Source organism: Urocampus carinirostris, chromosome 6 (assembly GCF_059441175.1).
Source record: "Urocampus carinirostris isolate Australia breed hairy pipefish chromosome 6, RoL_Ucar_1.0, whole genome shotgun sequence".
NCBI lineage: Eukaryota > Metazoa > Chordata > Actinopteri > Syngnathiformes > Syngnathidae > Urocampus > Urocampus carinirostris.
Genome location: NC_142354.1, coordinates 27,522,992 through 27,537,342, shown reverse-complemented (window position 1 = coordinate 27,537,342; position 14,351 = coordinate 27,522,992). Strand labels below are relative to the sequence as shown.

Here is a 14,351-nt window from a genome sequence, read left to right as displayed (position 1 = left end):
AGTACATATAGTACAAAAATATTTCAACCAGAGCTTGGCAAGTACTGATGCTTGGTATGGGTTGTTTTCTATTGGTCATTCAACGGTAAACTTGTAACTAAAGGAATAGTAAATAGTTATTGTATACTGTATATGTGATATCGTGTATTGTTATAAACATCAGTGTTTTACTTGCATATGAAAATGATTTTTTTATGCTTTTATAGTATCAAAGACGAGCTTTGGACGTCGGATAAGAGAAAATTTGTATTTCTAATTTCTAATTTTACCATGCCGACAAACACATTTTAGTTAAGTACATAAGGAGTTTAAGTGCAAAGCAAATAGCACCTAAAATGGATTCAATAGAACACAAGTCATGCTCATGGCCCACGTGCCAAATGTGGCCCACCTCATCAATTTATGTGGTCCGCGAGAGAAGCACAAGAGAAAAATGTTCAGCATTGCATCACACAATGACTTGCAGCTTTATGTCCACTGGATGTCATCAAAGCCAGGTGTCACTTGCAAAACATCCACAGTATCTGTATTTGCTTGCTACCATTAATCAACCAGAGAACATATGGGAAAACCATCCTGACATGTTTTTGGACTCCAAAAAAGTCACTGATGCCCTGTTTAAGGCAATATGAAAAATACTAAAAATAAAAAATAGCAACTGGGTGTCTTTGCAGAAGTTTAAGCTTTAGCTGTTTTCTGTAATAGGTATGAAACCCAACAACAAGGTTTTTATATTTAGGTGAATATTTTCATCAAAAAAAAAACAGACGTTCAAATCCTTAAATTAATTATTTACATTTGTGTTTGCATGCTATTTTTGTCACTTTCCAGTCTACATGAGTTTCCTGGAGTTAAATAATACAAATGCAGAGTTGATAAATGAAATGATCTGCATTTATATAGCGCTTTTCAAGTCAATGACTTCCCAAAGCGCTTTACATTGTGCTTCACATTTGCCAATAGCAGCCGTGATCTGTGCAGCCATGTAAGGCGCTAACCTGCTTATTGGGGGTAATTGGGGGTTCAATGTCTTACCCAAGGACACTTCGACATGTAACACGGACAAGCCGGGATTCGAACTGGGATCCCTTAATCCTAAAACGATCGCTCTACCTCCTGAGTTGGCACCCAGCTAGTCCCGCCCCTTGACACCGGCTGAGACAGATTGACTTGATTGCGTGTGGGATACTTTTGGGACTGCCCGTTGCCAGACCATTGCTTAACTTGAGGAAAGACCTGTTCATGCCCGTTTGACCTGAGTATACCTAGTTTGTAATTTTGATTGCCTTTAAGCCTGTTTTGTGAGTATTACCTAGTTTGAATTTTTGATTGCCTTTAAGCCTGTTTTGTTTTGTCTTTGGTCCCTGCGTGTTGGACAATTTTTATTTTCTAAATTAAAGTGACGGATCGTACACGCAAAATGAGTTCACACTTCCTGCCTCCTGGTCCGTTCCGTGACAGATACAGCACCTTCATTATCTGGTCACCGTTGTTCTTCGGTGGAATGCGTATTCCCACTCTCAAAAGATGAGCCGGACCTCCACATTGACGGGGAGCGACATGTGACGATACTAATGGGTGGGTGGGTGTTTCCCTTAAACACACAGGTCGTAGGGGCCCCATGTCCTGCAATGTGTCTTGGGCAACTACAGCCTGGTGGCGCCCATCCCTCTCCAGCAGACGTAGTGGTCGATCTAAGGACTATACAAATAAACAGGACTAAATTCTACCTCTTATAATTCAGTTTATGGTTCACAGATCTCTTCATCAAGGGTCAGCAACAAGCGGCTCTGGAGCCACATGCGGCTTTTTGGTGCTAGTGGCTTGCTGGCGCTTTTTCAAAAACTTTGACAATGGGAAATGAAATGGTTTTTGTAGTAGGACAGACATTCCTAACGTTTTCCAGGGCATATACAGTAGATATATGCAGTATGTTTTTCCTTCCTTATAAGGCTTTTATAAAGCTTTTACTTTTGGGGGCTCCAAACATGTTTTTTAGAGGGGGTCCAATGAGTTGCTAACCCCTAACCTAGGACATCGAGGCACCGCTTCCTGTGGTGTGTCTTGGGCAGAGTAGCCGGAAATTTTACTCAAGTAAAAGTACTGTTACTTCAGAATAATATGACTCAAGTAAAACTAAAAAGTAGTTATCCAAATACAGTAATTACTCGAGTAAAAATATAAAAATATATTGTGAAAAACTACTGAGTAACTGCAGCAAAGTTTTATTTGATTATTTTATTTTTATAACAACTATTAAATCAGAACATCAAATCATAAAAGTCCATCCAACAATAAATAACAGCAAGTTTGAAAATAGATTAAAACAATCAACGTAAATTCAAATACTTTAATAAACAATAACAAAAAACAGTTTAATCAAAGAAATACATTAAGCAAAAGCAGCACACTTAGAGAGCCAGTACTTTTTTTAACAGGCTGCGCAGGAAGAACTTCAAGCTAGCTGCTAGCCCATCAACTTGTATGAATTGTGTGTGTGTTTCAGTCTGTGTGCAAAAAAAGAGAAAAAAGTAGAAAAATATTAAGACAAAAGGAACAGGTTTGGGGGTCCTCTTAATTACTATATTATCAATAATAATAATAATAATAATGTCTAAAAGTATAGCAGCATGTATTTCTTCACCCTACCACAAGATGTCGCAGTGTTGTGTAACTTGTTTGAACTTTGAACACACTTTTTGTATACTTAAAACTAATGTCAACTTCAAGCCACTCGGAATCTCTGACAAACAACACACAATGTTGAATAAAAATGTTAGTTAAAACCATTGACTTTTCAATGCGACAACATATTAACTACGCTAAATGAGACGGTTCATTTGCGAATGACGCATCACTCATGCACGGTCCGCCACGAAGACAGACAGATGCGAACTTACGTGGCGGGGATTTAAATAACGGCTTCAATGTGGCCTAATGTAGCGGAGAACAAGTCTAGTCTCTGCTTTACAAATCAACACAAGTACAATTCAAGTATAGTGATTTAAAACACTCCTAGAAGTACATAAATGTCCGAAAACTTACTTAAATAAATGTAACGGAGTAAATGTAACTCGTTACTATCCACTTCTGGTCTCGGGCAAGTATAACATGGTAACAACAAAGGGTTTCTTTGTAAATGAATGTCAATTTGTTAGCCCTTTACGACAGGCTGTATGAAAAAAAGTATCTTTCGGCTTCAAAATGGTTTGTAACTCATGATATAAATAATCAAACAACTAGCTAACCCACCAGCCACTGTTGTTAGCCCCCTCCGGCTAATTGCCACAACAGAACCGACCAATCAGGACTCAGAACAGAGACGAGCCTTCCCTCCCCGCTTCTGAATGGACAGCGGTCACGTGGCTTCCCCGCTTTCCAATGCTAGGCGTCAGTCATCGCTTGATCCCGTGTCTGCTGCTACTAGTTCACTTTCTGGGAGCGTCGTGTCAACAAAACCTGGTTTTGAATGCAAAAACGGAACCCGGATCCCAGGACAGTTTCTGCATCGGGACTAGCTGCGGGGCACCAGGTCAGGAACGAGATTTTCACGGAGGCGTTGCAGGCTGGGAAGTGTGAGCATTGGGTACCATCTGCCGCATCGTGCCCAACGAAAACATGTTGACGTCGCGGAGCGCGCACGCACGTACGCGCGCGTGACCGACATGAGGGCTCGACGCGATTTGGGTTGTTGTCGCGAGAACGTCATTGTACAGTCGTGATCCACGTGATCCTCCTTTAAAGTTGATTTTCTGGAGACTTTCTTTGTGTTGTTATTATTATTCGATTAAAAACATAACGTAGCGAAGGTGATGCAAGTCAAATACAGATATTTACGCACTTTGCATGTGTTTTTAACTAAATGTTGACGTTTTTGTCTCCCCTCTCATGTTGTAGGGTTACTGTCGGTCATTCAGAGGAAGCGGGGCCCTGGTTAGGGAAGGAAATGTTCAGTCAAGAGGTTTAGGATTAAGAGTTACCTTCCACTTTTCCAGGAATGACTACATTTTAAATTTTAAAGGGACATCGTGTTTTATTTACAGTGTTAGGGTCGTTACTTTTAAAATGAATTAGTTATAGTGACTCACTGCTTCTTCAAAGTAACTGAATTACTCTAGTCAAAGTAACTAGCTGCCAGGGAAAGTAACTGTTTCTGTTACTTTAAAAATAAGTTGTATGTCAAAGATTTTAACATTTTCTGAGCAAATACGAAACAGCAATTACGCTTATGACCAGAGTTAACTCGAAGAATGGGGAATTATGACAATTTTTAGAGAATCGTTTTTTTTTTTTGCTTGTCTCACTAAAAGGAGCCAGCTCTTTCGGGTTCCGAACCGCTCTTCAGGTGGTTTTTGTTACTTTAATCCCTACATTAGCAATTAATATGTAGGATTATGCAAGGATACAAAAACACAATAATAGAGAAAAGAAACAACAGGGAAAATACAATAACAGAATAAAAGAAGAAAAAAGGAATAAACCTTACATTTTTATGTAAACACTGAAAAACACAGGAATCATAATCAATTTTATTGGAAACCAACAAAAAAAGAAGATAAAATACGAACAATTTAAACCTTTTTATGCTCAACAACTTTAAATTCAACAACACAGAATTCCCCGAAAAATACATACAGTGGAACCTCGGTTCTCGACCATAATCCGTTCCATTTCTTTGTACGAAAACCGATTTGTCCGATCACCGAAGTCGTTTTTTCCCATTAAAAGTCATGTAAAATTGTTTTAATCTGTTCCAACACCCTAAATGTTTCTGTACGAAAGATTACGCTAACATGAACGTGTAAAAATAAAAAAATCAGGTCGTTTACAGGTCATTTAGCACCCGGGTCTCCACAACAAGTGGTGAGCGGTTAAAGGATAAAGAAAAGAATTATAAGTAGGATTTCTTACCTTGGCGGTTGTCGGCAGAAGCCATGCTGTATTCCTGAAAGAAGGGAAACTCGCACACCTTCTTCATATTTTGCTATTATTTCTTTCTTAAATGCAATAGTTGTACGCACTACTCCTCTTTTTTCACCTGTAGCAACTTTGCTGCTTGCACCAACCTTCTTCCGAGGCATAATTAGGAGTTAAAACACTTCCTTCACCGCTTTTGAAAAACGAAAGCAGAGAAGGAGTGCGCGTTGCCGTGACAACAGTTCTTCACGAGGGGTGGGGGCAATCTACACTCGTACGCCGCTCAGCATCGCCCCTAGAATACCGGCGTTCAAACTCCGATTTTTTTGAAAGAAAAGCGAAGCAAGAATTTCTCGAAATTTTTGGTCGAGAACCGATTTGTTCGAACTGAGAGGCGTCCGAAAACCGAGGTTCCACTGTATTGACAAATCATAAGAGGAAAAAAGGTGTCTCTGAAGGAGCCGACAGGTGTCAGTGGGGAGCAGGCTCCTCTCGTTCTCTTCCAAAAGCCGGTTCATAGAGACGTTTCGTCCGCGAATGACACGAGCTGGGTGCTGTCAAAACTCAGCCCTCGTTCGCCTTTTCTTTCGGCGCATTAGTAATTAGGGTAATCGTAAGGTTTATCTTTATATGATTATCGTTATTTTTATTGGTGACATGATTCGTGACCTAAAACAACTCAAAGTAGAGCGGAAAACAGCATCCTGTGTGCCAAATGAATCACACCACCGTTGGCGTTCTACAGCTAAAGTAACGCACCGCTTTTGAGCATTAGTAACAATAATGGCGTTGTAAAGGCCGAAAAAGTAATTAGTTAGATTACCCCGTTACCGGAAAAAAAAAAATTATAACGCTGTTACATAACAGCTTTATTTTTGATGCCGTTTTTCCCAACACTGATTATTCAGCACCTCCCAGTGGCAAGAATTTTCAGTCATTGAAAAAAAGAATATTGATTTGAATAATAAGAAAAAAAATCATAAACCCTCAAATAAATGTGATATCCAAACAATAGATCTTTTTCGAGACCTTTGTATTTATTTTACTTAAAATGAGGGTCACCTAGAGGCAGTTGACATGATTGTCCGCTATCTTGCTGCTACGGGTACCCACAAAAGACAAAAACCTTGTGAAAGGCAGGGCAATAAATAAAAAAAATGGTGTGGTCCGCTTACTGCTATGGGTACCCAAAAACCTCAAAATGTTCGAACAAAAAAATCGGAAGTAAAAATAGTGTGGTTTGGTCACTTTGAGTCTCCGTAGTTTGTTTCTTCCTTGTGCTTTGTAGCGCTCGTTTTCAGTTGCACTACACAATACACAAAGATCACGTTGTCAACAACTAAAATTTTTTTAAAAATAAGAATAATTCTACTTAAAATGTGAAAATACTTCTGATGATTTAATAATTAATTTATTTTTATGTGCAGAGTCAAGCCGGAAAATCTGGCTTTTTGTTTGTTTCCTCTTTCAAATCTCCACCCACCGTTTGATATTTGAAAGGTTGTATGAATTTGATCGGGAACAGTGATTAGTTTGTTGGTACGCGTTGGTCAACTGAACAGATTTCTAGATTTTGAGTAGGGAGTACAAAAATTGGAGGCACAGATTGATAAATTGAATGGACAGATTACTAAAATAAGGGTACTGTACATATTAGTAAACTGTGGCTTCAGATTACTGTGATGAGGGAACCGGAACAGATGACTATATTTTATGTTTTTTAGAGTATATATTTTCATATTATTTAACTTTGGGTAAAATGGGGGGTACAGAAGAATCAACTGTAGTCACAGATTATTTAACTGTGGTTACAAATGAGTAAATTGTTGAAGAGTAATGATTTGTAAACTGTGGGTACATATAACTAAGATTTAGGTACAGATTACTAGATTTAGTGGATAGATTACCTATTGAAGGTTACATATCTAAGTTTTTGCTAGAGAGTAGTCAACTGTGTGTACACTCAGAATTAAAGTTAGTTCATGTGGGGGGTTTTGTCTCAAATTGGATAAATGTATTGATAAATTAAATAATTGTATGATTAAAGAATAGCTAGTACCAAAAAATGTATGGATACCAAGGTTGATTGTGATACCAAAATAACAGCAAATGTATATTAGTATTTTTTTTTTACATTTTCTATTTATAAATAATTTTATATAGTACTAGTAATTCTTCATTTTTTAACATTTATATATGGTATCATTATATTGTTAAGCTTCATGTGATATTTTTTCAATGCATATATTCACATTTTGTGCCTAAAAACAGGCACCTATATATTATTTTGTGTTTCGAAACCAATCTGATTAAATGAATCCATAAAGAAATTGAAACTGGGATATAACATGTAAATGTATGCATGTATATTTATTTATAGATACAAATGAGAGAAAAATGGATGGTACGACATGATTTTTTTCCCACTTAAGTATATCGAGTTATCGGAGTCAAAATTCTCGGTGCAAAAAAAAGAAAAAAAAAGAAAATCCGTAATTTTTTTCCCCACCTGGCCCGGTCTCAGCCAATTTTTTTAACCCAGTGTGGCCTACAAGTTAAAAGAAATTCCCTACCCTGTTCTTTTCCAATGCGTGTTAAGCAAATATGGAGACACAAAGCTATTACCTGGATTAAAAATAACATACATAACAATCATAGAACAATTAGAATTAAGTCCATTTTTACAATATCTATTTCTTTCTTGTTTAGATTGCCTGGCTGATTGTCCTCTTGTCCTCCGTGACATGCTTCACTCCAGGAAGAGAGAATTCGAAAGTCTCCAAAAGAAAACAAGCGACAAAAGTCTTCCAAAACGCACCAAGTCCAGATCTGGCATCCGTGATGATAAAAAACTTCAAAAACTCTAACACGGCTGCCGAGTCGGACCACCAGGTGGCAAGCTGCCATTTTTCAGCGGAGGTTCCGATTGAGTCCCGAAGCCCGCATTCCTTTTCGAGTGCGGTCTCGCATCTACTAATCTCTAGTTCTTCCGGCGACTTGATTGCTGACAGTCGGGCTGAAAACCTGGAGCACTTGCCATCTCAGTCTTCTTTGGGAGGAACCAGAGAGGTTGTTCCGGCCTCTATGGTGCCTACCCTGTCACCAAGCTTTCGTTGGGACGACACCTGTGTCAAGAAGGAAGGTTTTGAGTGTTTTTTGTGGTCAAACACAGACAAGGAACATGGAGGGTCCTTTCAGCCTACACTGGAAGAAATTGAAGAATTCTTGGAGGAGAACAAAGAACTTGTGATGATGAAACATGAAACACAAGGGAGTGGAGAGGTTGGACTCCAGAGTTTTAAGGAGGCCTCCCCTGAGCCTGACACAGAGAGCTCGGTTCAAACTATTCCAAGTTCTAGTCCTGTTCAAGAAAGTCATATTGAGACCAAAACTTCTAACCCCAAACGGGGATCCACCAATGACAGCAAAAAGAAACCTGGTGGTGAACCGGACAATAAACGAGCACCAATCGTTGTTCACATCAAACGGGAACCAGCTTTGGTGCATCTAGCACCGGTATCCCCACCCCCACCTTCGCAACTCAAATTGGCACCACTAGTGCTCAACATCCAAGGTCAGACATTCGCCTTACTACCCCAAACGCCACCTTCCCCCATTCTCAACATCCCTTCAAAGTTTGTCCGCATCGCAGCCAAGCCTCTGAGCATCTGCGAAAACGCCGGCCAACAAGGATCTGAGATACTCGTCGGAGGTTCCAAGTTTCAGAAGAACCCAATGGCGGACCTGCTCAAAATACACAAATGCAGTTTTACTGGCTGCAGCAAAAGATACACCAAGAGCAGCCACCTGAAGGCCCATCTGAGAAGGCACACCGGAGAGAAACCGTTCGCCTGTAACTGGCAGGGATGTGGATGGCGGTGAGTATCCGTCCCATTGTCTCTCAAGCGATTTTCCTTCTGTGCAGTTCATAAAATTGTCTGACTTTCAATCGTGATGGACTTTGAAGTGATAAGAATCTGATACCATGATAAGATTTCCCATTTTATTCCAATTAAAAAGGGGTGTCCTAAATGTTTTCCTGGAAGGAGCACGTACAGAAAAATCAAAAGATCCAAGGCCTCTTCTTTATATTTCTTTACTTTGTTTCTCAGGAGCAACTGAAAAATGAATGAAGTTTATGGCTTTTTAGACACACAAAATAAGGAGAGAAGACATCAATGGATTTTGAACTTGCATGGAGAACACCAGAGTGAGCACAAACCTCAGATAAGAAATCCCAACCTGTACTAAAGGTCTTCCCCCAAGCGCTTTCTTTTTATTAAATATCCTCAGTTACAAAAGCAGAGTCGCCCCAGAGGGTGTGGAAATCAACGAACAAGCAGTGTTCCCTCTAAGCTGCGCGCGTGCGCAATTGTGCACTGCTCGCACATTCTCGGCGTACAAGAAAATCTAGCCAGCGCACAAAAATGAGGGCTCAAAATTACTAATTAAGAAGCGACTTTAGTCAAAGTTACAGTGCATGTAGGTAAAAATACACGGGTTTTCCTGACGTTGTGTCCTAAATGTGGTATTATGAAGTCGAGTCGAAGTAGAACGAAGTTGAGTAAAGTTAGTAGAGTTTGTCGAGAACTGGCTTCTTCGGCTCGGCTCACTAAAAGGAACCGGCCCTTTCGGGTCCTAAACGGCTCTTCGGGTTGTTTTTGCTTCCTTAATCCCAACATGACCAAATATTATGTAAAATTATGCACAAAATTACTTAAAGGAAAGGGGGAATTGAACAAAAAAGAAAAAAATACCAAAATGAAAAAGTAGTGAAAAGCTGAAAAAAAAAGAAACAAAAGGAAGAGAAAAAAAAGAAGGAAAAATTTAGAAAAAAGCCAGAAAAAAAGAAAAGAAAGAAATTTATGAAAAAAGTCAATAGAGAACAAAAAGAAAAAGTAACAGCTCGGAAAAAATAAACACAATGAGATTTAAATTTTTTTTTTCTTTTTTAAAAGTAGAAAAAAAAACACGGAAAAAAGAAGAAAAGGTTTGTGTTGCATTCAAATAATTTCCAATTATATCAAGTGAATCTTGTTGCCAACATTGTACTTCCACTAAAAAATGTGATTAAGTACAGTTCTGTATCTTGCAACTGACTAAATAAACCCCCCAAAATGTTAATACTATGTGACAAAATATATCAGGAAATAAAAAGAAATGGATATCTTGTGAAAGGATTGTAAGAACAAACGATGTTTGTAGGCCGTACAACCTTTGCAATAGTACATGAGTCAATTCATTCAAAAGAGAAAGATAATTTTGCATTGCCGGAAACTCAGCAAAATGTAACTTGATGTCAAGTTTTGGACATGTTTGATAATTAATTATCTTGCCACACTTGGGATTATGGTTGCTCACTGTTGTTTCAAGCGTTGCTTACCGACTTTGTGTGAACGCTCAGACCCGTGGAAAATTCGAGGGAACATTGCGAACAAGTACACGATTGCCCGTTAACAGACAATGATGTAAACCGTGCATAATAGTCAAAACAATTTACAACGACAAGGTTTAATCGTATTGGACTAAATTTGGACAACAACTTTTTGATATCTATTTTGAGACTAAATCAAGTAAAAAATGGACCAGACCAGCCATAAATTTAAAGTCTAGCGCTGGTTAGGTAAGTTAAGTTCAATTTAAGTTGACTTTTTCATTTCAGCATACATTTTCTGCCAATAGGACAAGAATTTATTCTTCCTGTTTTCTGCATCAGCTTTGAAAAATTCAATTTGTAACTAAAAGATAACTAAAAATGTTAAAACAGCGAACCCTCGCTATAACGCGATTTACTTTTCACAGTCTCTGTACTTCACCGATTCACATCGTGTTATGCATCCTGGTTGGCTAAACAGTTTCTACCGATTGTTATTGTTTAATAAATAGTCCAGTAGTTATTTGTGGAAAAAAATAAAGAATTTAACGTTTATATAGTATAATTATTTATTAAGCAAACGCTTAAGCCTGTAATAGGGGTCGGTCTTTGGCTTCAATGTATTGAACCTTTGCACACACGTGACCTAATCAATTGCGGACAACCTTGACAGACGGTAGAAACCCAACACAACAACAAAAAGCTAAATACTACTCAACACTATTGGCAATGACTAGACAAACGAATATAGTGCAGCTGTCGGATAAGGTGTCTCACCTTGTCGGAAAGCACAAAGAGTGCTATTTGGAAAAACTGAGGATAGCATTAGCAATGCTAGCTACCAACCCATACAGTCTTCCTCCTGACCTATTCACTCATCCGACCAAATCGCCCAGTCTGCCTGACTTCAGTCCACACGATCTGTACTTCTATATTGTAAATGGAGTATCCCCATACACCTGTGCTTATCTAAAAGTTTATAAGAGTCTGGATGCTTAGCACTTCTTTGTAGCTGGTACCTGTTACTGTGCTTAGTTTTGCCGACAAACGCAAGCCGTGACTGAACGTTACTGAAACTACTATATATCTAAATCTTCGGGGAATGTAATAGAACAGTAAAGCACAGGACACTTGCACCACATATAAGAAGTACTTTTAAGCATATTGAAAATATTTACTTCGGCGAAATAAGGGTTGTTTTTTTTCCTGAACTATCGTTCCGATTTCATGGCCTGATGATTTGACAGATCATTTTGGCGTAATATGCTTTATGATAGAGCACATATCAGTTTTTAATACATGTTCTATTTGGAAGTTTACTGTTTTGATTCCCTGGGTAATCACAATAAAAGCAACTCATTTACGTAGTAGGAAATAGCAACTGTAAGCCACTAATATAGCTAGTTAGCACTAGCTAGCTTATTATATTGAGTGTCTTCGATGTGACTCATACCTACTTAACATTAAATAGCTCAAACTTGTAAAAAAAAAAATCCTTGCCGCAAATCTTGGAATCCTTGGTACTGTTGTACCTTGGCCCAACAGCAGTCCCCCGCATGACTGCAGATAAACATTGCTGTTTTCTGTCTTCATCTAAAGCAGACCTGGGCACTCCGGTCCTGGAGGGCCATACGTCCTGCCAGATTTTGAGGTTTGCTCTTCTTTAACTCAGGTGATACAAATTATAACCTCGTTAGCAAGCTAGCAAGTGCTCGTTAACGATACTGGTGATTGGAATCACCTGTATTGGATCAGAGAAACCTCAAAAATCATGCAGAACATACGGCCCTCCAGGACCGGAGTGCCCAGGTCTGATCTAAAGGGATACAGTTCCAAATCAGGCTTAGAAGCCTGCCACAGGAATAATTCACCCTGGTAAAAAAAGTGGTGGTTATATTCTTTTATTGTGGTTATTGGTATTTGTTTGAACTTAACTGCCTATTCAACACCGTGCGCTCAAGTGCTTCCTGTCGCCCGTCATGGCTCTAATTCTGCCAGTGAAGGCAACGTGACGTCACGTGCAAAGGGTCAATAATAGAGTATTTAAATGTGGGGTGCATCATTTGAGGTGTCCTTTAAAAGTTACAAGTAGTTAATTTTCTCTATTAAGTATTGTTAACAAGGCCCAACTGAGTTCGAATAGCCTTTTTATTTCTTTCTCTTTTTTTTTACCGGGCCTATTTGTTTCTATCTTACTTTTATCAGAGTTGTTTGGGACGCACAACCCACTAGAAACCAGGAAATTTGGGTGGGAGCAGGGGAATGGAGAGTGATTTCATGCTCATCATCACAGTTTTTTGTTAGTGTAGCATGGAATTGGCAAAAGTAAGAAAAAGATGGTTTAAAATACCCAAACTTCCAAAAAGATGAAAAAAGAAGAGTCTGAGCTCTTTTTAGAAATGCAATGTACTTTCAAGCGCCACACAAAGGCTGCAATGATGACTTAAGCCTGAAGATGGCATCAGCAAGTAGAAAGTTTTCAAATTCCTGACAGCACCTTTAATAACATTTTGATAAGAGTTGTGAATAAGGGTTTCTACTTAATGGATTTTTTTTTTATCACTGGTTCTTTTTGGAACGTAACCACCGAGATATATTAGGGTTCACTGCATTAGTACCATTATTGATGTACTGTATTTACTGGTCTGCGACTGGCTGGTAACCAGTTCAAGGCCCACTGTCTGAGGATGGCTGGGATGGGCTCCAGCACCCCCGCGGCCCTACTGAGGATAAGCGGTGCAGATAATGGATGGATGGATGTATTTATTGGTTTTCCATACTTAGCACCAGAGGGCGCCAACTCACCCAAAAGTCCTTAAAACGATCCGCTCTGCTCAATTGATTCACACGTGTTTCCGCCCCGCAGGTTCTCCCGTTCGGACGAGTTGTCGCGACACCGGCGGTCGCACTCGGGGGTGAAGCCGTACCAATGTCCAGTTTGCGAGAAGAAATTTGCTCGCAGCGACCATCTGTCCAAACATGTCAAAGTGCATCGATTCCCACGGAGCAACCGGACGGTTCGTGGACGTCCGGCCGTGGCTCACATCGCACTTTAGCACGCGATCTCGCACACGCGCTAAGCTCATATTTCTCTTGTCTTTTCATCAAATTTACCAATCTGTCATGGAAGGACATTTCTTGACTTTGTGGTGTATTCCTTTGGAGGACGTCCTGCATTTAGGGCCTTGAAGCCCGCCAGTCTTTTTGACATTCCTCATGTTATGCAAAGTAAAGGCTAACTGAAAATGCTAAGACAAATGCTAAAGTACTGTAGTACAAGGAGAATATGAAGACCTAAAACGTAGTTTAGCTATGTAGACATTAAGCTTTTTAGGATTCACGCATGGCAGTGGTTCTCAAATAGGTTTATTTCATAAATATTTATACCCAAAATGGGTAATTTTCTTACAAACCTAAAGTAGGCTGTTTTTACAACTTAATCTTAACCGAAATATTGGTTTCATTTTTCAAAACAAACTCCTAAATTCCTTGTCCTATTGAATGAATTGCCCCTCTCCAAATCTGGGTCAATATGTTTAAAAGTTCCAAAAGAGGCAATTTCGTTAAAAACGCCATACATTTTTTGTGTTTGTTTACAACAGGGGTCCCTAACCTTTTTTGAAGATGAGAGCTATATCATTGTTCAAGAGACAGTGTGTATTATTTGACCACTAGATGCTGTAGTGCAACAAAAAAAAAAGTGATTAAAAATCACAAGGAAGAATACAAACTATGGAGACTCAAAAAGTCAAAAAAACTAATTTACGTTTTTATTTTTTTGCCCAGCCTTTTTGAGGATTTTAGGTACCTGTAGCAGCAAGATGGTGGACAATTATGTTAGCTCCCTTTAGGTTGGGATCATGTCATGTCAAATAAATTAAAAAAAAAATCAATACAAAATTCTCGACCTACATGTAGTTAAAAAAATGCATGTTTGTATGATAGTTCATGTATTTTTGCAACTAGGATGCCCCAATTAATACACACGCTCTCTTAAACCAAAATATTGGTCCATTTGTATATAAAAAAACCTTATGGCATTGTATAAAATAACCCACGC

General features: G+C 38.9%; 1 protein-coding gene across 1 annotated transcript; it reads left to right on the top strand.

Moving 5' to 3' along the window:
• Positions 1-3,374: 3,374 nt before the first annotated feature.
• LOC148364447 (Krueppel-like factor 15) lies at positions 3,375-14,042 on the top strand. Its single transcript, XM_088337203.1, has 3 exons — positions 3,375-3,532; positions 7,627-8,795; positions 13,158-14,042. The coding sequence occupies exons 1-3, from the start codon at positions 3,470-3,472 to the stop codon at positions 13,345-13,347; spliced, it is 1,422 nt and encodes a 473-aa protein (XP_088193329.1). The 5' UTR covers positions 3,375-3,469; the 3' UTR covers positions 13,348-14,042.
• The last annotated feature ends 309 nt before the right edge of the window (positions 14,043-14,351 follow it).